This window comes from Microtus oregoni, unplaced genomic scaffold (assembly GCF_018167655.1).
Source record: "Microtus oregoni isolate MIOR12 unplaced genomic scaffold, Mior012 000090F_ref0000504, whole genome shotgun sequence".
Lineage (NCBI taxonomy): Eukaryota > Metazoa > Chordata > Mammalia > Rodentia > Cricetidae > Microtus > Microtus oregoni.
In genome coordinates, this window is record NW_024544599.1 from 4,394,382 (window position 1) to 4,421,548 (window position 27,167).

At 40.1% G+C, this 27,167-nt stretch overlaps 1 protein-coding gene across 2 annotated transcripts; it reads left to right on the forward strand.

The window, feature by feature from the left end:
- Positions 1–865: 865 nt before the first annotated feature.
- Positions 866–27,068, forward strand: Pi4k2b (phosphatidylinositol 4-kinase type 2 beta). Of its 2 annotated transcripts, none has more exons than XM_041643769.1 (10): positions 866–1,242; positions 9,073–9,209; positions 12,033–12,233; positions 12,816–12,947; positions 14,529–14,682; positions 16,124–16,182; positions 18,119–18,218; positions 21,859–21,992; positions 24,002–24,061; positions 25,158–27,068. In XM_041643769.1, exons 1-10 carry the CDS (start codon positions 993–995, stop codon positions 25,329–25,331), a joined length of 1,401 nt encoding a protein of 466 aa, XP_041499703.1. In that variant the 5' UTR covers positions 866–992; the 3' UTR covers positions 25,332–27,068. The 2 variants fall into 2 exon arrangements, with proteins under 2 accessions (XP_041499703.1, XP_041499704.1); XM_041643770.1 differs by having other exon boundaries at positions 14,544–14,682.
- Positions 27,069–27,167: the final 99 nt, after the last annotated feature.

Consider the following 27,167-nt stretch of genomic DNA (forward strand, 5'->3'; position numbering starts at 1 on the left):
AGAAACTCTTTCAGCTGAGACAAAAATGAAAGCACACTGTATTAGAAACAGTGGCGCTCAGGTAAAGCAAAGCTATGAGGGCAACTCATAGCTTTAAAGGCATTGTATTTCAAAGGTAGGAGCCGCCCCAGTCAACATCTTAATCTTACTAAACAACTAGAAAAAGAAAAGTGAAACAAATGAGTACTAAGAAGCAAAAAAAAAAAAAAAAAAAAAAAAAAAAAATCAGTGAACTAGAAAACAAAAAATTAACACAGCCAAAATACGGCCTTTAAAAAAGATTTCTAAACATTGATACAATTTAGTTTAGATTAGTCAAAACAAAAGAAACTACATGTTAGCACTATCAAGAATGTCTGAACAGAAACTCCTTGCTCGGTGGTAGTATCAAATAAATGCATACAATGTACAGATTATGATAACAGGACTTAGTCCACGTTACGTCTAAGAGACTCTCCCTGCTCTCCTGGACATCTTCTTTTGTAAGGCGTTAGTCAAATAAATACATAAAACACATGGAGTATTGTAACAGTACAGGGCCATTTAGGCTCTGTCCGAAGAGAAGCCACCAGTGTTCATGAACTTTTAGTGGAAAGTGTTAGTGAAATAAATGTATATAATGTATATAGCAATAGAGGAGGAGTATTTAGGTTGGAGGGGATGCACCTCTACAGAACCGACACTGGTCCTGGCTCCCCGGAAGAGTCCCAGCAGCTGCACACAAACACCTCCCTGGGCGGAGACACAGGTGGCCCTCCGAGACCTGCCCCGCCCCGCCCTCGCTTGCCCCACCCCCGGTCTTTCTGCGCAGGCGTGTGGCAGGCGTCCCGGGGCTCGAGGGGCGGGGCGTGGCCGGCGGCTGGGCGGGGCGGGCGCGGGCTGGTGGACTGGTGAGGTGGCGTCGGTGCGGTCGGGTGGCGCGGTTTGGCGCGATGCTGAGGCCCCATCCTGGAGCCCGGCTGCCCTGAACGCCCGAGCCGCCCGCGGGGCCCATGGCGGAGCACTGCGAGCCCACCCGCCCCTCGGAGGACGAAGACGAGGAGCGGGAGCCGCTGCTGCCTCGGGTCGCCTGGGCCCAGCCGCGGTGGGGCGCGCCCGGCAGCGCTATGAGGCTGCAGGCGGACGAGGGCGCGGCCGTCCTCCGCGAGCCCGCCACCGACGAGCGGCCGCTGGCCTCCGGGGCCGCGTCGACCTCCACGAACTTATCCATCGAGCTGGACCGGTCCCGCGTCTCCGGCTCAGGTGCGACCCATGTGCGCGCGCAGCCCGCCTCTCCCTGCCTCAGTTTACTCTTACCTTTCCCTCTGTGGCAGGCGGACAGGGATCAGTAAAGTCTCACTGTTTAGCCTCCCCGAGAGAGTTAGTCCAAGTGGGAACCAAACATTGAGGGAAACTTCACCCAAGACTGTGACGTAAGTTGTTGGTTCAAGCTTGGACTTCAGTTCTGAATTGAGAACTCACGACGATCCAGAAAGTCGGACGCCTCGGGTTCGTGAGTTTACTAGGCGGATGAAAGTCGAGAGACATAAAGAAAGAATGACCAGTTGCCGCTGAGACAAGTTTGAAAACTTTCTATTAAATGCTGCTATTGTGACGTTAGCCAGAGGGGGCAGAGGCTGGTGAAATATACTTTGCCGGCTGCAAAGTATATTTGTGCATTTAAAAAGAAAGCACCTTTGCAGCATCATGTGGGCTGATTTGAAGTGGACTGGTTACCTTTGAAAAAGAGGCTGACAGGTGATGTTTAAACTAAAATTTAGGCATGCTGTTGCAGGCCTGGATATCTGTGTGGTGAGTTTGGGGTGGTGGAGTGTAGTTCGACTCATTTGGCTGAACCGGGGTAGGTTTGTATGCGATCCATCTGGAGTCTAGACAGGCTTGTTTCTGAAAACAAAACTCCTACTTGCTGGTGTTAGGACGGATCCAAAGAAGTGGCATATGCATTGTTCAGGAGCATCATTCCATGTGACCGTTTATAGAAATGCCACAGGAAAGGTAGTTTTTTATTAATACTGCTTATTTTCGTAGAAGTTGCTACGTTTTACTTGACCTTCGAGTGTGCTGGGTTGCTTGAAAGGATTATGGACAGAGCAAGTCAAGAGTTCTAACTGAACTTTTGTTCAAACATAAACACTCTAAATAAGCATCCTAAAGGAAACGTCTCTCAAATGCACTAAATGCCTGTCTGCCATTCCCATGACATTAGCTGATGGATGGGTTTGTAAAACAACACTGAGTTGAGCAAAGAAATGTGAAGATTCCCATCTTCACAAGCGAACCCTGGTTCAGCCGGCCACAGTGGACACTTTGGCCATATGTGATGTAAAATCCGCTCAGTGATGGAACTGAGATCATATGGCTGCTGCTTGCCTTGTCTTGCCCCAGAGTTACTTTGTGTGTTAGATTTAATAGAGCCTAAGATCTTAAAAGTACATTTATTGTTTGACAGGGTTGGGTCTGTTTTTTCTCTCCTGTTATTTGTGGTAAAAAAAAAAAAAATGTGGTAGAAAAAGCCAAAAAGAGACTAGAATATGATAGAATGCAAGTGGGCTGTCAGAATTCTCAGTGATGATCTTTAAATCACAGTTGACAGTATGTTAACATCTTAGTTCTCACAGCAGCACGGTAGGGGTTGCCGGTGACCCTCATCTTTACTGTGAGAGTTGAAAATTAATACAACTGTAATGACCAGTTAGCTCCTAGAACTTCAGAAGTAAGTCGTTTGCACAAAGTCAAGTCTCCAGGAAGTGCAAACTCAGACTGAGCCTACTTCTTTTTGTTTTTCAGGTCCTGAGCTTTGTTCTCTTTGCTGTAGAACTCTGTGTTACAAAAGAATTTCTACTTTGGGGGTTATGTGGGGTTTTCTTAAATAGGATTTTAATAGTATTCATTAACTGCTTTGTTCTTTTACCTACCGTTCAGTTGTCATGAAACCACCTTTAATTTCAAGATATTCTTGCTTTTTAGATCAATATGGACATTTGTGGTGTTTTAACTATTTTGTTTATATAAACAGGAACTTTATGACTTTATGTATTTAAGCCAGTGGAGAATGCCGTACACCTATTATCCTTATATTAATAATGTAGTTGGCAAAGTCTGGAAGTCGCATGAACTATAGTGTTGTTAAGTCAGTATTCAGTCACTCCAATCAGGGAATCAGATTGTAATAGAGATAATAGTACCGGTGTACCAGTTGTACATGCTGGGCTTGGTTCCCTGCACGTCACATAACTAGTCCTGTGAAATGAGTCCTACTTTGGATTCCCACATAGGAAAGCCAGCTTAACAAGCTTGACTTGTGATCTCGACAAACCTGTGATCCCAACACATGGGTGGGCAAAGCAAAAGGACAAGCAAAGACAGTCACGCCTAGTGTGGGCTGCATAGTAAGTACCAGGCTAGCCAGGGCTGGCATAGCAGGACATAGCAGGACTCTCTCCTCAAAAAAATAAAGAAATAAAATAGAAAATAAAAAAATAAATAAAAGGGTTTTAGAAAGAAGGAAGCATAGGGTAGAGAAAAGGTCCAGCAGTTAGAAGATCCAGCATCCATATGGCGGTTCACAGCTTTCTGTAACTCCAGTTCCTTGGCATTTGATACAATCTTCTGACCTCCATGGGTACCAGACATGACATTAGAAACATACATACTCACAGGCAAAACAGTCACACACATAAAATAAATAAATCTAAAAAGTAAATAAAGACTCAAAATGTAACTTTCTGAAGTCTATTTCAGTGGAAGGAACTCTTAATAGCTGGGGTGGTAGGTGTTGCCTGATCAAGGATCAAGAGGCTAATAATTAACTCTTTAGGGCAAATTTTACAAGAATACGTTTCCTGTGTCTTGACAGTCCACCCAGAACTGAGATTTGAAAGTAAACAATTATGGTACTGAAGATTATTGCTCAGTTGTGCTTAAAATACAGCTATTCCAAGTTGAGTGGGCTGACTCACTCCTGTAATAAGAACACGGTGAAGGCTGAGGCGAGGAGGCTCAAACACTGGATTAAGGCCAGCCTGGGCTACATAGTGAGCTCAAGGCTATCTTGGCCTAATACAGTGAGGCTCTTACCTACAAGACAAAAAAATATATGCAGCCATTATTATCCATTTATTATAGAAATGAACATCGCTTATCAAATATCTGAGTATCTCCTGGGCACTAATAGAAAGTAGGCCTTGAGAAAACGATAGTCAGCTATATCAAATGATGGCCTGTGTTTGACTGCTGGATGCCCACATAGCTTTGTAGCCTATGGTCACTTAACACAGTTTTGATGGGCTATGTGTGTTACCTGACAGAGAAAGCTGAGGATTCCCAGAAGGCCTGGAGCATGCTCTTAGATAAGATCAGGGGAGTGGCACCAGTTGAAACCCTTGAGGTATGTTTATTCACCAAACTCATTTGCACTTTTTCTAGAAGGAATTCTAGTTAGTGGGTAAGATGTAGGAAAGAGGAATAAGATGAGTTCTTGTTGGTTTATTTAAATGAAGTTACCACGCTGGCTTACTTTCATCTAACCACAAAGGGTAACACAATAACTTTTTCAGAATCTGTAATGTCCAGAGCACCCACAATAGCCTTTGGTATGGTCAAATGTATACTTTGTTAACTTTTTGGATAGATTTGCTGAGGGCCTTCCATGTGCTAGTCTTTGTTCTACATCAGATATCAGAAGGAGGTGCTATGCTTTCCCAGAATTAGTTATTTTGTTGCAGTCTCAAACGTGAACAGTGGCTGTGAGTTGTGGGAAGGTGGCTTGGTTTGCTGTGGGATAGTAAAGACAATCCGAGCATAAACTGCGTGGATATCTTTGAAAATCAGAAGCCTCAGTAAGACTGGAACTTGACTACATTGTGGTGACCCAAAAGGTGTTGCAAAGGTAAAATTGGGATTCTCCATAGAAAATATATTTTGCAGACTAAATTGATGACTCAGTGGTTAAGAAGCTTACTGCTCTTGTAGTAGACTCAAGTTCAGTTCCTGGCACCCAGCTAGGGCAATTCACAGCACTAGGGTTCTCATGCCCTCTTGTGGACTCCGGAGGCACCTCCACTCACAAATACACATAACTCCCCACCACAAACCTATAAACACTTAATCAAAAGAAATTTTTTTCTAGAGAAAAAAAGAAAATTTTGAAAATTTTCTGATATGGGCACAAATAAAAGTAACAGTTTATTCCTTTAAAGTATGAACATAATTTTAATTTAAAAAAATTACAAGGGCCAGGAGTATAGTGTAGTGATATAGTGGTACTCAAAGGGCTCTAAGCTCAGTCCCTCCCATACCTTTTCCCCCAAAGAAAATACACTTAACTATGTCTTCTACTAGTGGAACTCAAACCAGATGTCAGCAACAAGCCTTCAAAGCAAATCATCCATAGCACATTAGGCACAAAGCAGTGTAATATCTGTGGGTGTTCTCCAAGTTAAACCCATTACCATTGCGTATCTAAACCACTAGAATGTGGGGAATTGTAGACAGTAATTACCAAGGACACAGCTGATGAAAAATTAGCTACTGAAAACCAGTTGCTTTGATTTGAAAATAGTTAAGATGTAGACTTTTCTCTAATGATAATTAGGCCCAGTTATAAATTCATTCATTAATTTATTACATAAAAGTACCTTTGTAGATTGTGTTGATAAATCCAGGCCATCTTCAAATAAGAGAATGACCATGTCCAGTGGGGAGGATACTGTCTCATGAAGAGGCTGGAAACATCCTGGCTTATTGTACAGAAATGCCTCTTGATTGATCTGATTTTGGTTGAAACCAAATTACTAAATATTTAGAGAGAGGTTGTGGGTTCCATGACAGCAAGGAAGAGAGTATGTGTGATAAACTCCAAAGTGTATCTCTTGTATCAATTCAGTAACATTTAATAGTAGCAATGTACATGCAGTAGCCAAAGAACTGTTGAAGATGGGAAAGACCACAGTGGTCTAAGAGTTGAATCATTTTAATATAAATTAGTAGCATATGGTAGGATCCTAAGTAAATAATGCAGTATTAGAAGGCCTCTTTTTTAAAGTTGGCATTGAGAATAGAGTGTCTTTGTTCTGCAATAGATGTCTTAGTTCTGGAAGCTCTGTTTATGGAGGAATCATGGAAAACCAAAGCATGGAACTGGGGAGATGGCACAGCGGTTAAGAGAGCACCATCTGCTCTTTTGATGAGTTTGGTTCCCAATACATAAGTGTCAGACTCACTGCCATCTGTGACTCCTGTTCCAGGGGCTCCAGTGCGCTCCGCAGGTCCGCAGGCTCCAGGTACTTGGTGCACATACATACATGCAAGCAATACACTTAAAATAAATAAAACTTTTTTTTTTTGAGACAATGTTTTTCTGTGTAACTTTGGAGCCTGTCCTGGAACTCCCTCTGTAGACCAGGCTGCCCTCCAACTTACAGAGATTCACCTGCCTCTGCCTCCTGAATCCTAGGATTATAGGTGTGCTCCACCACTGCCCAGCAATACAACATTATTTTTTCAATCTCAAAAGAAAAACGAGGTATGAAACAGGCAAGAAACTAGGTCTGAACACTTTGATGTGGAAGGTAGTGAAGAGGAAAAGGCTTAGGGAAATGTGAAGTGATTCTCGACTATGTGAAAAACTAGCACAGACATGGGTAAGTAGACGTGGGATTTGCTCCAGGTGGCAGGTCTATGATAGAGACTCCATTCTGGAAAAAGAGGTTTGTATTTGTTTTCATGCATACAAAAAAACATAAGAAAAAGAGATAATATCTCTTTGATATCATTTTGTGTACACTCCTCTCAAGATTACTTGCTGGTGATATATTTTGGAAGGTACCCCAGCACTAAGAACAAATAAACACCTTTTCAAAATAGTTTTATCTCTAAGAACTGGTCCATTGGGACTGGGGAGATGGTTCTGTTGGGTATGACTCCCAGCACATGGCTGCTCACAGTCATCACTCCAGTTCCAAGTCAGCGGATCCAGCATTGTCTTCTGTACCTTCGGGCACCAGGCAGGCATGCATATGTTGCACATATAGGCATGTAGGCAAACACCTATGCCCAAGAAATAAAATAATATTTTTTAAAGGAACCTGTGAATTGCTGAAGTGTAGGAAATACAATTTGACTAATGATAATGGTTACTGGTGCCTATATTATTCAGATAAGTATAAATGCCCACCACATGCTGATTTCTATCCAGAGTCACCAAGGTTAAAGTTCCTTGCTTCATTCGTAAGGATTTTCAAGGGACAGTGTTGTTTGAATGAGCATATCGGTCTTATAGACTTTATTAAAATACTTTGTTTATTCTTTTGAGTAGGTAAAATATGTCCAAATAGCCCTTTTTGTAATATTTTTGTCAGCAAAGATTTTAGAAAATAGTAAACAGCAGTTTTGTTTGTCTGAATTAAAGAAAGTTGATTGTGTTTTGAATTTTCATAATGATGTACATAGAGAATTGAAGTACCTTCCAAATTAAAGTGGAAGTGGCTTTTGGCTTGTCTTCCCATTCTAAATGATTCATTATTAATTCATCAGCAGGTGATTATTGAGTGCTTGTTATGTTCTGGAAACTGTGCAAGTTCTGGGGGCACAGCAGTGAAAGAAATCCTTGTCTTCTCAGAGCTCACAAAACAAATCAGGAGATAATGCTCAAATAAAGTAGAGATTAGCAGCAGTTGAGTAAGGGGAAATGGGGGCAATAAGGACTTGGCCTTTGCTTAGAGTAACATAGGAAACCCTTGGGCTGTTTATTAAAAATAAGTGATATGATTGTGAGTTGGTTTGATATAACTTAAGAAAGAGTTGATAGGGCTGATTTCATTGTAGGAGTAGGGGTTATAAGAGTTTGTGCTTTGGATACTGATGGATTGTTATAGGTCAAATGTGGAGATTAAGAGTGTGAGAGCATTGATGAATCCAAGGGCTTTGACCCAAGCAACTGGACCTGGAATGGAATAGGGCAGAGTGACTATCTTTGGGAGAGGGGGTAGTGAACCTTGAGCTGTCTTTTAGCAGCTAAGAAGGGATGTTGGGTACAGTCGTGAGAGTTCAGGGTGGTAGCTGGGAATGGTGAGTGTTGATAAGGAGAAGAGGGGAGCATGAACTAGACCTGGGTAATACATCTACGGCTTCCCATCATCTGCTGAAGGAGGGTGAAAGAAGGGCTTGGTGTAAGTGCATCAGTAATTCTAGGGCTGGGGAGGCAGAGATGGCAAATCCCTGGGGCTCACAAGGCTAATTGACAGGCTCCCATTCCCAATGAGAGACCCTGTCCATTCTCCAAAAAAAAAAGTTGGGTTTGGCGAGGTGGTTCAGGGCCTAAGGATGCTTCACCACCAGAGTCTAATCCCCAGGACCCATGTGATGGGAACAGAAGATTCCCAAAGTTATTCTCTGGCTTTACGCATGAGAGCATGCACACATACTAAATAATAAATATTTAAAGGGAGGGAGCTAAAGAGATGGTTGGCAGTTAGGAGCACTGACTGACCTTTCAGAAAACCTGAATTCAGTTTCCAGCACCCATGTAGGTGATCTAATTCCCTCTTCTAGCCTCCGAGGGTATGTGCAGGCAAAATACCCATATACGTTAAAAAAGAAGAGGAGGAGGAAGAGAGAAAGAATGAATTTGAAAAAGAAGAAAAAAAGGAAAAGAGAAAGAAAAAACTAATAATAATTATTATTATTATTTGATTTTTCAAGACAGTATTTCTCTGTAACTGCCCTTGCTGTCCTGGAACTCAGTCTGTAAACCAGGCTGGCCTTAAACTCATAGACATCCACCTGCCTCTGCCACCCAAGTGCTGGGATTAAAGGTGTGCACCACCACTTCCCAGCGACAAATAAAAAATTTTAAAGGGGGACATGTATACCAGTCCTTTGTTTGGTTGACCTTTGACTGTCATGTGTGTACACCTGAATGCACACACAGGTACCCCTACAGGATACACACACACAGACTATCTGATGTTTGATTTCCTTTTTCCATATCTTACTGTCTTGAAGCCACTCACACAGGTCCATAGTTTGTGCATCCACGCAGCTGGTCTAACACAGTGATTGCTATTATTTCAGAGATAAATACATTCTTGGAAGATCCAGAATTTGCTGATATTGTACTGAGAGCAGAGCAAGCAATAGAAACTGGAATTTTGCCAGAAAGAATCTCTCAAGGGTCAAGTGGAAGTTACTTTGTGAAGGATTCTAAAAGGGTGAGAACTTCACATGTATTATGCACATTTTGGAAGACAAGACTTTAAATGTAAAATGTCTGAGTTTCTGGAAATATTTTCCTATTACATCTGTTTGTTCTTTTCCAAAATAAAGGTCGGTGGTTTCTGTTTTGTTTTACTAATTGCTAAATAATATAGAAATGGAGCTGTTAGTTTCCAGTTGTAACTTTCTGCTCTGATGTTTTCTATTTGGTTCTGTTGGTTGAATCAAGCATTTATTGTATACCCATATTTACAGGTGAATCTGTTAATGCACCTTCATAGTCCCCCCTCTATACCTCTGTGACCATATTAACCAAATACAGGGAAAGTTGAGATTTTTAAAACCTGCCTAATGTCATTTCCCAATGCTTGATTTATTTTTTTTTAAGGTATAGTTTATTGCCCAAGGAAAATTTCCCTGGTATTATGCCAAGGAAAAGAAGCACGACAAAGCTAGAAGGCATTGGAGTGTAGCAAAGCAAAATGAACTCTGATTCTGGAGTGGAAAAGAAAAGTCGGTATTTACTTTCTTCCACTGAGTCCGGAGTTTTTCAGAAATGGTGTTGTCTTTTCTAAAATATTTTTGTGTGGTACATAGCCCACCATTCTTTTTCCATGAGCCCCCACCCCCATAATTGAAGTTATATTTTAAAAGTGATTTTTAGCCGGTCTGTGGTGGTGTACACCTTAAATCCCAGCACTTGGGGAGGCAGATCTCTGACTTCAAGGTTAACCTGGTCTACCGTGAATTCCACGATAGCCAGGGCTACACAAAGAAACTCTGTCTCGAGAAAAAAAAAAAAGTGGTTTTTTTTTTTTAAAGCATAATTTTATTTGTTTAAAAAAATAACAAAAAATCAGGGTATAGACATATATGCATGGTCAGACCTACATTTCTTTGATGGGGAAGTAAGAAATTTTGGATCTCATGTGTCCTGTGCTGGTAAAAACCTGCTCTTTCTGCCTCATAAGTACTGAATTGATGGGTCTGTATTGCCTGGTTTTATGGGGTTCTGGGTTTAGAACCCAAGGCTTCATGCATGCTAGGCAAGCCCCCACCCCTATTTCTTTTTTTTTTTTTTTTTTTGGTTTTTCGAGACAGGGTTTCTCTGTGGTTTTGGAGCCTGTCCTGGAACTAGCTCCTGTAGACCAGGCTGGTCTCGAACTCACAGAGATCCGCCTGCCTCTGCCTCCCGAGTGCTGGGATTAAAGGCGTGCGCCACCACCGCCCGGCCCACCCCTATTTCTTAAAAATAAAATATACATATTTGTCATTTGCAGGTACTGTCAGTCTTTATTCCAAGTTTTTGTTGTTGTTGATGATAATTTTTGGTTTTGAGACAGACTTCCTCTGTAGCTCATGCTGGCTTAGAACTCATTGTGCAGCAGGAATCCTCTTATCTTAGCCTCTCAAGTGCTAGGGATCATAGTAAATCATAAATCAGGTCACAAGCCTGACTTCCAGGCTTGAGTTCTTAATTTGTTCTTTTTCTCAAGTTAATTTTTTTTAGAATTTATTACATTATAAATGTTTAAAATTATATTTTGATTTCTTGTCTGAGATAATTGAGCCATAAATTTAATGAGTGTATTTTATTAGATTAGTACTAATGATTGTAGAAACTTTTGGACACCCATAATTTTTTTTTCTTCTTTATTTTTTTTCCTCTTACCAGAAGAGTTTTGCTACATGTCCCAGGCTGGCCCAGAATTCACTATTCCCCTGTCTTTGCTAACCCAGTAAGTGCTGGGATTACAGGTGTTCTACCACCCATGGCCAAAGTTTTTCTTTCTAGGAAACGCTTAAGATGGGTTCATGAAAAATATAATGGAGAGGCAGGTGGATCTCTGTGAGTTTGAGGCCAGCCTAGTCTACAAGAGCGAGTTCCAGGACAGGCTCCAAAGCTACAGAGAAACCCTGTCTCGAAAAACCAAAAGAAAAAAAAGAAAAGAAAAAGAAAGAAAAATATAATAAAAAAAATCTTAGGTATGAACTGTTGATAGCATAGTCATTCAGTTTATGTTGTTTTTTTGCGTGCTTAAGAATTAGTTGAGGGGCTGGAGAGATGGCTCAGAGGTTAAGAGCACTGGCTGCTCTTCCAGAGGTTCTGAGTTCAATTCCCAGCAACCACCTGGTGGCTCACAACCGTCTATACTGAGATCTGGCGCCCTCTTCTGGCGTGCGGGCATACATCGAGGCAGAATGTTGTATACATAATAAATAAATAAATCTTTTAAAGAAAAAAAAAGAATTAGTTGAGCACCTACTATGTGTCAGGCACTGTTCTGAGTACTGGAGGTAAACTCTAGTGGATTCCTTGCTTTTTAAAAATATTTAGCACAGCAGGAAAGGAGATAGTGAGTAAGTGTATGTGTGAATGTTTAGTAGATCCTAAGTAATACACAACACTGCTTACATAAAATGTAGTCTGTGGCAAGAGAAACTCTTAAGCTTGTGAATTTGAAATTAGCCTGGACAACCTGGCCATAAAGAGAGAAGTGGGATGGTGTTGGGGGGGGGAGGGGCAGACTCCAGTGTTAATTTGAAAGTGCTGTAATTCAAAACACTTGGAATTAATCTGGTTAAATGGCAGAAGCCTTGTCTTAATTTCTAAGGTTTGACAGAGCAAAAGTTTGAAAAATACTGATAGAATGTAATAATGATTTTAAATTGAGCATAATTTTTACAGTGTGATTGAAATCAGTCATCTTAGTACTTAAAGGTTATGTGTAAATCTTATTTATTGCAGTGCATTTTGTAGATTGTTATCCACCTGTCCATAAAAGTCTAATAGGATTTCTACTTTCCTTTTCCCCTAGCATATTATTGGTGTGTTTAAACCCAAATCAGAAGAACCTTACGGCCAGCTGAACCCAAAGTGGACCAAGTATGTCCACAAGGTTTGCTGTCCCTGCTGCTTTGGCAGAGGCTGCTTGCTTCCTAACCAGGGGTACCTCTCTGAAGCTGGTGCCTACCTGGTAGATGCGAAGCTTCAGCTGGGCATTGTACCTAAAACGAAGGTAAAGGAGAGTTTGCTGTCAGGCTGAGCCTGCACTTAGAGTTCACTTGTTTGTGGACACTTGAGCGATAACTTCCAATGGTAGAGCCTAGTGAATTCCCCTCGTGATAAGTCAGGAACCCAGAGCAGCTGGTTTCTTGCACTCTGGTATATAACCATACAGTAGTCAAGAGAATGTCTCTTGCTCCGGTGAGGTCACAGGATGCTGACAGAAAGGGGAAAGGACCAGGGGTAGATCCTGGAGACCCTTTTGATCCTGCTGACAGTTGCTTACTTAAGTGGCCACAATGCTGCCCTTGTCTTCCTTTGGACCTTTATGTAATTTTATTTGATTCCTTCCTTAAAATGTCCATCCTTAGCTCTAGATTTCAAGGCTCTTATTTTTTTTTCCACTGGAAACTTTGGATTGCTTTTATATCTTTTTTTAAAAAGAAATATATGCCATTTAAAATTCTTGTAAAGATTTTAGATTCTCTAGGAGCTTTGTTATAGGGTTAGACCTTGCTCATTTACAGCATTAGAGTGAATTTGATGGTCCATGTGAATGGAAATACCATAATCCAAACTCTAACCATTTTTCTAGGTGGTTTGGCTTGTCAGTGAGACATTTAACTACAGTGCAATTGACCGTGCAAAATCAAGAGGCAAAAAGTATGCCTTAGAGATAGTGCCAAAAGTAGGTAAAAAGTTTCATCGAATAGGACTTCCTCCTAAGGTAAGTTACTCTAATAAGCTTTGCTTTCAGGGCAATTGGACATTTATTTCCTAAACCCCGGGGATGAAGCGTGTAGCTAGACATTGGGCATCCTGCTGTAGACTGGAAATAATCTTTAAAAAAGAGAATACCTTTTCCTCTTGAGCTCATAGTAACAAGCAGTTTCGATGCAGTTTGATAAAGCTGGTCCACGGAGCTCTGAGGGGGTAGGAAAAGGATGCCCAGAATAGAGTTCTTTTCAGTGGCAAGCATGTGCCTGGCATGCATATGCAAGGTTTTGGATCTAGTCCTTTCTGAGGTGGGATGGGGTGGAACTTACTGAATTAGGAGGAGTCAAGATGTGGTTTGAAAGGCTTTGTAAAATTACTGTGAAAAGCACAGGTCTGGAGTTAGAGCTGGGCTCCACTTCCAGCCTTTCTGAAAACAATCCCAGTTTTCATAAAGCTGCGATTGCCTTTTAAGTTGCAAGGATAAACTGAAGAAATTCTCATCACTTGGCACATAGTGAAGACTTAGTAAATGGTAGTTCTGCATGTGTTCACTACTATACAGATTTAATATTTATTAAAACCTAAGGGCCTTTTGCCAGCTAGCTAAGCAAGGGTACAGAGAACTAATGGAAGAGGCATTCTAGAAAATTCTACATTACTTATTTTTTTAAATATATTTGATTTACAATTTTATTGTTGCTATGTAAGTATCTAAAGAATTTGAGTAGATACTCACAATTAACTTATTTTTCTATTTAATTACATTCCTGAAAGTCAGTTTTGAACATTTTTGCTATTTTCTTGGATGTGCTAAAAATAGATATGACTAAACAAGACTGCTCAAAAGAAACCTTTAAGAAGTTGTTAAAGTTTCTAACTAGCATGTTAAGCCAAGGAACAAACTTTTTTATGGTGATTTGTTTGCTTGCATTTGTGAGGCAGAATAGGTTGCTCATTACCTGTATGTCATCTACTGATGAAATTTGTATTCTGACATCAACTTCTTTAGTATTAACTAGTAATTTTAATAATAAAATTGCATTTTTAATTGGGCATATCTTCAAGGAAAAGACTCTTCAAAAAGTCATTAGAAAGGCTACAATCAATTGATTAAATCTTTAAAATTTATATGATCTCTGATCTGCCTAAAGAATCCATTGTACTTTAAATTTTATTTTTTGTACTTGATGTTATGGAAAGAATACAAAAACGCTACCTGGGTGATACAATTGCACTGTCATAAAATAACCAAGACAGTGTACAGTGTGGCCTCTCAGTTAAAGTCACTTTGATACCTAGTTTTAGGAAGTAGCCTTCTTCAGGTGTCACCTTCAGGGCATATATTTATTCTTTTTTTTTAATTTCCTAAACTAACTCCCTAAAGGTCTTAGGTTGAGCCTGTTGCTGTGTGTTCCTGTGATTCCTTAAGCTGTTAAGTGATCTTAATAAGTGTGGCTTATCTGGATTAGTATTAAATTCTGTTTTTCTTATGTGCTCATGTAGCATTCTGTGACTGTACTGCTGAGAAATTTGAAAAATAATGCCTTTGTGCTTGTACTTTCCTTTCTAACTATAGTTCTTGAAATTATAGATTGGTTCCTTTCAGCTGTTTGTGGAAGATTACAAGGAGGCTGAGTATTGGCTTAGGAAGTTTGAAGCTGAGCCTCTGCCTGAAAACATTAGAAAGCAATTTCAGTCACAGTTTGAAAGATTGGTGATTTTGGATTACATCATCAGAAATACAGGTATTAACGTTCTCTCATTTGTTCAATCTCGTTAGTTGTAAACCAGATTCTCGTTACTGAAGTCAAAGCCATAAATGTTGCTTCAAGAGTCCCAAGGCTGAGTCCTCTGCAGTGTTGGGAACTGAGGAAGCTCTGACCTCCTGGGCATGTAGTCCTATGTTGAGGGCCTGACTCATACAGGGCCACAGAGAACACTTCCTGTTCCCTCAGGTGGAGTTGCCTAAAAGCAGGACAAAGCCAGAGACTAGAATTGCTGTCCACTGATATGAAGAGATTCTTCTTTTAATATTGCATTATGTTGTTTGTGAAACATTAAGCTTTTTGTTTGTGCTGTACTGTGAGAGAACAATTGTGTAGACGGGACAAAACTGCAGTTCCCTGGACTCTCGGGTCAGTATTTCATGAGAACTTATCCAACATACATCTTCTCAGCTACCACCCTCCACAGAAATTACAAGTTGGAGCCAGGCCTGTGCTGCACCAGGACTCATGGTGATGCTTATGCATTCTACAGCTTGGGAACTGCTACTTTCAAGTTTGTTTTTCATTACTTATATTAGCTTCTGAAAAGCATCATATAATTTTCTCAATTTGACTTTCTTAATTAAATGGTCTTAGGTTAATATTAAAGCTGGCCCAGAGTAGTCAGATGTTTACACTGGGTGAGGCTACTTTGAATGTGTGTAGCAGCCAGCATAAATATGCTTTCTTCCTCAAGCAAAAAGACGTTCTCTTTGATTGTAATTAACCTTGATCTAGCCATTGCCCTGACTTGTACAGGGTGCTTCTGAGGGTCAAATCAGTTCATATAGGTGAAGCACTTAGAACAGTAATCTGGCACAGGGAAAAGTTTTAGTAAATGTCAGGTTATATTGACCAGGTGGTTAAAATTGTTGTAAATCAGAACTTTCTGTTGTCTAGTTAGGGTTTTTATTGCTGCGACGAGACACCATGACTAAAAAGCAAGCTGGGGAGGAAAGGGCTTATTTGGCTTACGTTTCCATATTACTGTTCATCACTGAAGGAAGTTAGGATAGGAACTCAAGCAGGAGAGGAACCTGGAGTCAGGAGCTGACACAGAGGCTCTGCTGACTTATTCCCCATGGCTTGCTCAGTTGGCTTTCTTATAGAACCCAGGACCACCAGCTCCGGGGTAGCCTCACCCACAGTGGATTGGGCCCTTCCCCATCAATCACTAAATTAAGAAAATGCCCTAAAGTTAGATCTCACGGAGGCATTTTTCTCAATTGAGAGTCCTTCCTTTCAGATGACTCTAGTTTGTGTGTCAACTTGACATAAGACTAGCCAGCACATCTGTGATGAATCTGTGCTACAGAAAACCAACAAAAATCTCAAAAGACTACGGGCTTAGATGTTTTCATTAGTATGAAGCCACAATGTCTGTAAATATCAACTAACAGACTTTTGTTTCTTTTGAAAGACAGAGGAAATGATAATTGGCTAATCAAATATGAAAAGTCAAAGAAAAGTAAAAGTGAGGTAAGGAAAACTTAGTGAGTAAAAAGTATGTATTCAGTTTATAGAACATTTCTTGAAATTGTTCTTCACCTTGTTTCTGAGGCATGATATTTCCTTGGAGCTTCCCTAGTAAGCTAGGCTGGCTGGCTGTTGAGTTCTCTGCCTCCTTGTCACTAGCTTTACAGGTGTGACTGTCATACCTGACTTTTCATGTGGGTCCTGGGTGTGAAACTCAGGGTCTCAGGCTTGTGCTGCAAGCATTTTACCAGCAGAGCCATATCCCCAGCTCTGCACTATACTTCTAGAGCAGAACCCTTTCGTGCCCTCTTTCCTTCCCTTCCTGAGTCTGTTTGTATTGGAGACCAAGTCTGACATCCACTCAGGATTTGTAAAGCTTTTGACATTTGTAGAAATACCGTCTGTACCTTCTGATATCTAGGGACATGTTTTTATCTACTAATTCCGTTTCTTCTGAGTATTTTGATTCAGTGTTAGGTAATACAACATTACATAATAAAATGCTTGTGAATCATTTCCTTTGAACTTTTTAAAAAGTATTTAAACTGGGTTAAGCTTACAAAGTAGACTATATAGATGCACCACAGTATTAGAACTAGATAGTTCAGCTTCATTGCTATTAACCTTGGGTATCTGTCTCACTTTTTTAAATTTTTTTTTATTATTTATTTATTCATTGAGTCAGGGTTTCTCAGTAGCTATGGAGCCAGTCCTGGAACTTGCTGTGTAGACCAGGCTGGCCTCGAACTCACAGAGATCTGCCTGCCTCTTCCTCCCAAATGCTGGGACTAAAGACGCACACCACCACTGCCTAGCTTCAGTTACTTTTATTTTACTATGAAGAGACACCATGACCAAAGCACCTTATAGTAAGAAAGTTTATTAGGGGCTTCCTGAGGATTAGAGTTCATGACCGTCACGGCAGGGAGCATGACAGCCAGGCAGGCATTGTTCTGGAGCAGTAGCATCCTGGTCCACAAGCACAAGGCAGAGAGCTAACTGGGATTAGCATGGATTTTTGAAACCTCAAAGCCCACCTCCTCCAAGGCTTTACCTTCTAATTCTTCCCAAACAGTTCCACCAACTGGGGACCAAGTATTCAAACATATGAGTCTATGGGGGCCATTCTCATTCAAACCTTCACACGTTCAAATTTTAGATACACTTTTAGGACAGGTTTTTTAAGCTTAAAAAATGTATGTTGTAGAATGTTTAAATAACTTCTTCAATATTTAATCTCTGTGTTCTCAAGTTATCACTTAAGTTATTGCATCACTTTGAGATGTTTATACTTTAAGCATTTATCCAGGAAATTTGAAAATTTTTGTGTTCACAGTACTTAGCAATATCATAAAGTAACACAGGTGCATCTTAAAGGTCAGCTAAGCAACAGAAGCTATGATGGGGGCTGGAGATGGCTCAGTGGTTAAGATCACAGCTGCTTTTCCAGAGAATGTGGGTTCAATTCTAGCACCCACTTGGTAGCTCACAACCCACTCTGTAGCTCCTGTTCCAGGAGATCTGCCGCCCTCTTCTGGTCTCTGTGCACCAGATGTGTGTGCAGGCAAATACCCATGTACATAAAGTCAAATAGTGCTGTTAAGAAAGCGACAGTAGACAAATATAAAACATTTAAGCAATGGGTTGTTTAGCTTCTTTCTCTAAATTTAGTATTTTCAAACTGTCTTCTGAAAGGAAAAAAAATAATTTACTAAGTAAATCTGTAATTCCAACTTTAAAATATAGCAGTAATGAAATGCTTACTGTTTATATTGTCTCTTCCTTTCTTGTATAGTTTTGTTTTTTTTATGAAAACCTAATTTTAGTTTTATAAATTTTCAAGAGAGCATGCACTTAAGCCTCAATAATAATTGTGAGTCATTGATTCTTTGAAAATATTTTTGTAGAATCTATTATCTGCCATTTTTCTCCCGTTTAGGACTCAAACTGGATTGATGATAAAGAATTGCTTATTAAAATAGCTGCAATTGATAATGGGCTAGCATTTCCCTTTAAACATCCTGATGAATGGAGAGCATGTGAGTATTAGAGTTCTCCCAGATGGAAAGGGTGCAGAATTGACAGATGGAAATAGCAGAGGAAATGTGATCAAGTCTGATCACATGTTAGGGCTCAGTTCGAGCCCCTGGGGCTTTGAAGGTCTTGCTACTTATTGTTTGTATACATTCGAATGACCTTGTTTGGCTTTAGTCTTAGAAATGGGTTTGATAACTTGTGATGTCTAAGGTGTTAATATAAGAATGATCTAACAGATCTTAGTAGAGTTGTGTGTTGATGTTTTGGGCTCCATTCCTTTAGCAAGATTCAGACCTCCCATGTCACGTAGGGTGTTTTAGTTGCCCTTCCTGCTGTGGATAATTAGTTTTGGTACATTTGAAGCCAGTTTGGGACATTTTGGTTGTATTTAAAATTGTCCAGGGGGCTGGAGAGATGGCTCAGAGGTTAAGAGCACTGGCTGCACTTCCAAGGGTCCTGAGTTCAATTCCCAGCAACCACATGGTGGCTCACAACCATCTGTAATGAGATATGGTGTCCTCTTCTGGCCTGCTGTGTACTTAAATAAATAAATATTTAAAAAAAAAAAAAGAAATCCAGGCCCCTGACCAACTTGTTATACTTAAAAAAATAAAATAAAATAAAATAAAATTGTCCATATCTTGAACAACTACTTCTTCCTCTTCTTCTTCCTCCTCCTCCTCTTCTTCCTCCTCCTCCCTCCTCCTGAGCCAGAGTTTCTCTGTGTAGCCTTCGCTGCTTTGGAACTCACTCTGTAGACATTTAGAAATATTTTAATCTCAAGATTCTATATTAAAACAATTTCCAGCTGGGCAGTAGTAGCATACACCTTTAGTCCCATCACTTGGGAGGCAGAGGCAGGCAGATTTCTGAGTTCAAGGCCAGCCACAGCTACACAGAAAAACTCTGTCTTGAAAACAAAACAAAAATTCTAAATAAGTAGATTTTTGGCATTTGTTTATTAGTACTGTTTTCCAGTGTACTACGCTATGATGTATAAATATGGCCTATATGAATATCTTCTCACTTTTAATTTCTTTGTTATTATAAGCATGATCCATTTAAAGGGCTATATTTGAAAGAATATGTTTGGGTACAATGTTTCATTTATTTTTTCATTAAAACTTGTTAGTTATTAGTCCTAGAATGCCCTCCACTTGGTTTTAACTACTTAATCTGTTAACTTTTGAGAGGTCATAACTGATTTCTTTTTTTTTTGTTGTTTTGTTTTTGTTTGTTTGTTTGTTTTTTGTTTTTCGAGACAGGGTTTCCCTGTGGTTTTGGAGCCTGTCCTGGAACTAGCTCTTGTAGACCAGGCTGGTCTCGAACTCACAGAGATCTGCCTGCCTCTGCCTCCCAAGTGCTGGGATTAAAGGCGTGTGCCACCAGCGCCTGGCTATAACTGATTTCTTAAAAATCAGTTTCTTCTTCCATCTTGTGACTTTGTGTTTCATGTGCAAAGGGCCCAGGGTTTAATATTCTTGAGTTCATTTGTGTGAGATGTAATACACTTTATTGTTCTGTTTTTTTGCTTTTATTTTTTTTTCTGTTGTAGTGTTACTACACTGCTTTTCATTTTGTTAGCATTTACTTGGTATTTATTCTATACTTTTTTTTAACTTCTACCATTTTGTTTTAGTTATATGACATAATGCAACAGATGGTGTCTTTTAACCCAGTCTGAGTCTTTCAGTGGGTAGCTTAAAGTGTCAATAAATTTGGACTTTTCTTACTTTTTTTTTAAATTTACCATAGATTCTAATTTGCTTCTTTTTTTCTTTTCCTATGTTTTGTGAAACTGATTTGAAATGCCTTGGTTGCATTTTATTTTTCCCACTAACCATTTGAAACCTATATGCAAATTACTTTTTTAAAGTAGTAGGTTTGTAAACTTCCTATAAAATATCCGGGAAGTTTTGCCAAATGTTTGGTTGGGGATCAAGGGTCTGGAGCTTGCAGAAGAATTGGTGTTAAGGGTGTGGGGATGCTTTAACTGTTGTCTTTATAGTGGAAGCCCTGGCTTTATTTACTGTCATCCAGGGAAGTCATGAAGAACAAACACCGTTGCCTAACACAATGCCAGGAAAAAAAATACTCAATAAAGTTTGTTGAGTACCTAGTGAATGAAGGGAAAAGGGACTAATAGAGTCTTGGGGAACAGTAACATTAAAATAGGGAGAGAAAGCCAGCAGAGATGGGGAGTACCTTCCTTCCAAGACAGAAAAAAAACTTTGAGAAAATGGTGTCCACAAAGCCACAATGGAAGAACTTGACAAAAGAGGTGAGACATGGCTCCTCTCAGGTTAAGCACTCTGACTCTCTTGGGCTGTGAGAGTTCCTTAGGCAGGCTCAGGGGCATGGAGGTGGTGGAGGTGAATGGTGACGGTGGAAGTTGAAGGACAGGGATTAGAAGCAGAAATAGACAAAGAATAAGAGCTTTTTAAATGAAATTGTTAAGAGAATGAAGAAACAGCTTAAAGGAATGTGGGCCATATGTGCAAAACTCAGTTTAAGTCTCACTCTGTACTAAGCCACAGATAGAAATAAGGGATGAATCTAAGGGCAGTTGACTTTCCTCATTACTGTGACCAGATGCCATATTGAAGCCGTCTCAGGGGGAGGAATGTATTCTGGCTCATGGTTAAGGGGATTCAGTCCATCCCTAAATGGATGGTGGAGGAAACATTAAAAGCATGAGGCCAGCCAGTCCCTGTGAGGCGGTCCTCCTGTAATCACAGCACTCTTGGGCAGAAGCAGGCAGATCTCTGAGCTCAAGGCTAACGTGGTCTAAATGACTGTTCCAGGCTAGATAGGGCTATATAGTTAGAAGCTATATATATATAGGGAGGGGAACAGATGCTTCGCATTTTAACCCATCAAAAAGCTGCAGACTATAATTCCCCAGCCCCAGTCCTGTAGCCCTACTTCAGCTTCATAAGCCCCATGTCTAGAAGGTTTCACGGCTTTCCAGACATCACCAGCACATGCCAGGTGTTCACACAGGACTCTGTGAGGGGCATTTCACATTCCCTGGACAAGCAGAGATATCCACTTGGTGATTCTGAAATCTACCCTGCCTCTTCCCTTTCCAGAAGATTCCACTGGTCTACGAGTCTATTGCTAAACTGCTTCCCAGTCTCAGACTCATGAATGCTTTTTTTATCCTTTAAAGCCGTTTATTTACCTCCCAATTATTTAAAGTTTTAGAGCTTCCTCTAACTACAAGTTCCTCAATTCCTGATCATTTTCAGCTGAGAAGGCAGGCGCTGTGATCCATGGGACTTGATCTGGGTGTGTGAATGATTACAGGTTCCCACCAGTTTCATAGCCCCAAATGTGATGTGTTCTGATACAGGATTTTGAGATAGGGCTGTATGAATAATACTCATTATCAAGTCCCATCTCTTTACTGTGTGAAGCCCAGAAATGGAACACCTTCAGACAAGACCATCCTGTGCCTTGTCACTCTGACTGGCCAGTTGAGTCTGGAATCTGAACAGCTTGTGTTGTAAAGGATGGTTGTATTTTATGAATTTCAGTTTTCTTTATTTGGGAGAGGCTGGGAATTGTAGGAAAGACCGGGATAAATGTGAGTCTGAACAAGCTGTTACTCATTACTCATTAACATCTATTTTCCACTAGACCCGTTTCACTGGGCTTGGCTTCCTCAAGCTAAAGTTCCTTTTTCTGAAGAAATCCGAAACTTGATTCTACCCTATATCTCTGACATGAACTTTGTACAAGATTTGTGTGAAGATCTTTATGAACTCTTCAAGGTAAAGGTTTAATTTGGAGGGTGTTCTGACTTCCTGAACATAGAATTATTGTTTTCCACATTGAATTTTACTTTTCACTTTTATTTCTGTGGTGCTAAGGACTGAACTGAGGATCTTGAGCATGCTGACAAGCATTTGACCACTGAGCTCTATCCTCAGCCCGTATTGTTTTGAATGAATGTTAGGACTGTAGGTCTGCTGCTCTAAGAAGCGACCACAGGCTGGGCCACTCATGCAGTGCCCACTCCTTCCTTACAGTTCCAGGGGCTGGAAGCCTGAGGTCAGGCGGGGGGCATGGTCAGCTTCTGGGCGCCTTTCTTCCAACATGACTTCTCAGTCATTGCATTCTCACGTGTTGTAAAAGCAAGCTAGCTCTGGAACTGCTGCTTCTAAGGGAACTAGCCACATTCCTAGGAGGTCCACCTTCATGACTTGGTTACCACTCAGAGACCTCATGTCCAAATGCCGTAATAGCAGAGATGAGATTTCATCACACTGGGCACACATAAGCCTTTTGTTCATAATAAACACCATGCTTTCTTATTCATATTTAAGTTTAAACTTATCCCTACAACGCTATTTTTATCATTTAACTCTTGGTGAAATTAATGTTGAGAAAAGTCAAGTTTATTGCCCAGATTTGGAATATAAACGTATACCAGTGTTTAAAAAATATTTATTTAGACCAGGCAGTGTGGTGCACGCCTTTAATCCCAACACTTTGAGAGGCAGAGGCAGAAGGACCTCTGTGAGTTCAAGGCCAGTGTGGTCTACAGAGCTAGTGCCAGGACAGACTTCAAAGCTACATAGAGAAACCCTGTCTCAAAAAACCAAAAAAAAGCCGGGCAATGGTGGCGCACGCCTTTAATCCCAGCACTCGGGAGGCAGAGGCAGGCGGATCTCTGTGAGTTCGAGACCAGCCTGGTCTACAAGAGCTAGTTCCAGGACAGGCTCCAAAGCCACAGAGAAACCCTGTCTCGAAAAAAAAAAAAAAAAAAAACCCAAAAAATTTATTTTGTCAGTGTGTGGGTGTTTTGTCTGCATACAAGTCTTGTGTACCTTGTGTGTGGTGCCTATAGAGACCAGAGGAGGCCAGAAGAGGGTGTCAAATCCCCTGGATAGTTAGTGCTAGGAATCAAACTGCAGGCACACCCAGTACTCAGTACTCTTAATCACTGAGTCATTTCTCCAGCCCTAGCATTATTTTCATTGCGTGCTAATAACTTACTCTTGGCTACAGAAGTACAGGTGTATGCTTAGTTCTTAGAGGAAAAAATTAAGCAAATATTTATCCATATACTACTTTTTAAAATATTTAGTTTTGTCAAAGAAAATGCAATTTTTAAAAATACGCTGTATTAAGCCTCATTTGCAGATACTACTTCTTGTGTTGCTTACAGCACAACCTAACATAACAGAGAGGAATTAGCAATTCTGTTTTTATAATTCATACATTTGTAAAATTATGTTTACTATTCACTAGTAAATCAAGAATTTTTTCAAGCTGGATTTTTACAAAATTACTTGTTAAATTGTAATGTATGTCTTCTGACTTGTTAGGATTTAATTAATATAAAAAGCATAAACCCATTTGTTCATATTAAATCCTTTCTGGAGCAAGTTGGAGTATAAGCACAAAACTTCTCTTGTTCTAAGGCTTTCCAAAAGTACATCAGATTAAAACACTCTTTTCTTGCTCTGTGATGGTAGCAAATGCCCTTAATCCCAGCACTTGGGAGGCAGAGGTAGGCAGATCTCTTTGAGTTTGAGGCCAGTCTGGTCTACAGAGTGAGTTCCAGGGCAGCTGGGGCTACATACTCAAACTCAGTCTCAAAAAAACAAAAACAAAAATTTACTCTTTTCTCATTTGTTTTCAATTGGAAAACTTTCTTATGGCCTTTTTTTTTTTCTACATAGAAGAGTTTGTTTTAATAGTTGGTATTTGTTTCAAAGCTGTTGGTGTTTGGAACTGTATTAACCTTCTCCCCCTTCCCCCCTTTCTGCAACAGACTGACAAAGGATTTGACAGAGCTGCTTTTGAAAGTCAGATGTCTGTGATGAGAGGCCAGGTAGGTCACTGTTTATTAAGAATGTCTGCTTAGAAAGTTACCAACTTTCCCCCACTGTGACACCGAAGTGTAGCTCCTAATGCTCCCTGTAGTGCTGAGCCTAGATAGCTCAGATGATACTTGATGTTGGTTTAAGTAGTAGTTCACCTCTCTCTCCCTATAAATCAGCTGTTTCCCGCTTGTGTGCTGTTTGTTTAACCAGTTGTTTGCTCAGCGTAAATGCTTGCCTCTTGCACCTTTAAAGCACTCCATCTGGAATCGGGTTGCACAATGCATGTAGGCAAACATTCTCCCACTGAACCACATCCTCAGCCCCATTTGTCCCCATTCTGATGACTATTTTCTGAGTGTCCTACCTTTTTCTTCCTCAGAACACTTGCACAAACATTTCCATATCAGATTCTTCTGCCAGGAGGTAATTTTCCACCTGGAACATACTTGGCTTTTCTAGAGCAGTTACATCAGCAAGGTTGGGTGCTGACTGAGAGGACCACGTGATTTCAGCTCAGTCTTACTCTCCACTAAGCACTTGGGCCTGAGATAAAGGCCCTAGGTCTGTGGGCGTGGACCTGAAGGTCCTCTTCACTCACAAGCGCCACCATCTGGTTCAGCTGTCTTCCAAAAGGAAGATTTAAGATGAAAACTGCCTTTAGTGACTCAAAACTGATGTCCTCTTCCTAAGAGCATATATTTAATACAATACAGCCGTTTGCTACTGTGTTGTATCAAAGATGAGTCTGGTTTTTGCACTGACTATTGAATTATACACAGTAGTGTAAATGGTAAATATTATGAAATCAGACCTAACTGGTGAGATAAAGTGCAGAGACCCTCAAAAGCTAGTGTGAATTCCACCTGGAAAGGATTACAGAAGTAGTGAGTTTAGGCAGACATTTGAAGCGGTCTTTAAGTTCTCCATCAGGGGAACATATAAAACCTCTGATTTCACTGCTGCTGGGCATGTGCAGTAGTTTCCCAGTTGGTCAGAACTGTTTAAATTCTTGTCTCAGGCATCCATGTATGGTTAAATACATATATACGGTACATACTTAGAGTACTTCCTCCAAATTGATGGGAGTCTCTTGTCTTTCTTCAGATCTTAAATCTCACTCAGGCACTGAGAGACGGCAAGAGTCCGGTGCAGCTGGTGCAGATGCCATGCGTGATCGTGGAGTGCAGTAAGACCGGCAGCCAGGGACGGGTTGTCCACCTAGGCAGTTCCTTCACCCAGACGGTGCACTGCAGGAAGCCGTTCTTTTCATCATGGTAGCAGATGTAAGGGGAACAGTTGTGTGGTGTTACTGTGCTGATAAAATATTACACTGATGTAAATCTGCTGCTGAGAGCACTAGTTGCCAAAACCTCAAATAATTCAAGTCTTTAATATACAAAATAATACTATATTTTGAATGTAATCAAAAGTTTACAATTTTTTGTCCAAATATTAAATTTCTATTTCAGGGAAGAAGTGATATATCTCCTATATTGTATTTTTATAGAAAAAAATGTATTTTATGTTTTTATTACTTTAAAAAGTAATTTTGTGGTTTACACTTGCTAGCATGACTATAATTGGTTCATAGAATTCCAATTAGAAGAGAAAGATAATACTGTAACATATTATATACTTTTTAAGTATGAGAAGACTCTTCTTCCATTCATTCCAAAAGGTCTTTGAGGGTGGCCAAGCCGGAAACTGCTCTTGTAGACTCTTAACAGAGCAGTCAGTAGGGAAACAGTAAGAATGAAGCTTCATTTGAAAGCTGCTGTTTTAAAACTGGAGTACGTGCCCAAAGGTGGCCATTACTGGGGCCTGACAGACAAGCGACCGTATAATTTTTGTACTTTGGTATATTTGCTAGTGAACTATTCTGTCGTAGTGAGGGAGAAAAATCTAAGGTAATCTCCCCTCCTTTTCAAAAAAGGAGATAACTGAGAGTTAAATGAAATAATGTGAAATTAAGGTAGATCTCCAATATTTTAAAATTACAACATTGCCTTAAAAAATTCCCTTTTTTTTCTCATATGGTATCAAATAATTGAAAAGTAGTACTTCAAAATACTATCTTAATCAGTTTAGTACTTCAGTTAGTGTTGAACATCCCTGCAAAGTAAACCATACCCTTAAGTGTATACTGAATTTCAGTTGGGGGCCAGGGTCAGAAAGCTGGGAAACAGTAGACCCCTCTGAATTGGAAGGGAAGGTAACTCCGACCATCCACACTGATTTAAACCTTTGTTCTTCATTGCATCTTGAGCATCTGTGTGCTCTTTGGAATTTGTAGCGCTGTTTAGTCACCAAGGCATGTACATGGAAATGAGCCCAAAGAAAAATGTGACTGCAGAAAAGAAAGCTTTGGTGTCTTGCTTCAGGCTCAAAACCTTTCATTTGTAAATTGGTTGTCTTAGGATTTTTAAGGAGCTATTCTTGTATGAAAAGTGTATCCAGGTGGTTAAATTAGCAAACTCGGAGTCTCCTCTTCATGTCTTTATTCTCGGCGATGTGATGAGTGAGCACACCACTGCCCGAGTGGTCAGTTGGAAGCCTGTGTCCTCCTACCTCTTCCGACCTTCTGTTAGCTCAGGTTTGAGGTAATGGAAACTTGAGTGGAATATCAAATTAGGGCACCACCTGTTAGTCATTAAATGTGCCTTTCTAAGATGTCTTGTGCAAGAGATGGCATAGTTGCCTGTGCTGTGGTATGGCTTTCACAAAATGATTTTTTTTTCAGTATTTTGAGAATTGCTATATTAATTTTTATAACAAAGAACTTAGTAAATTGCTACTGTTTTATAGTCTAAAATTAATAGTTCAACAATATTTTTAAATGTCTGACCATGTTAGAAGGGTTGAGATATTTAAAGATTACAAGAGAAAGTACTTAGCCTGTGTTTTGTAAACATTCATGAACTTAATTGTTATTTAACTGTGGAATTTTTTAAATGAGTATATTTATATTGTCAAATGTGATAAGCAAAAGGAATAAAAATCATTGTCTTGAGGCTACCTTGCTCCTGTGTATTATATTTCTAGAATACTTATAGTTATGCTTGTAAAGTGTGGCATACGTATTAGTACCTTTGTGTTGCTCTGGTCAGACTCTTG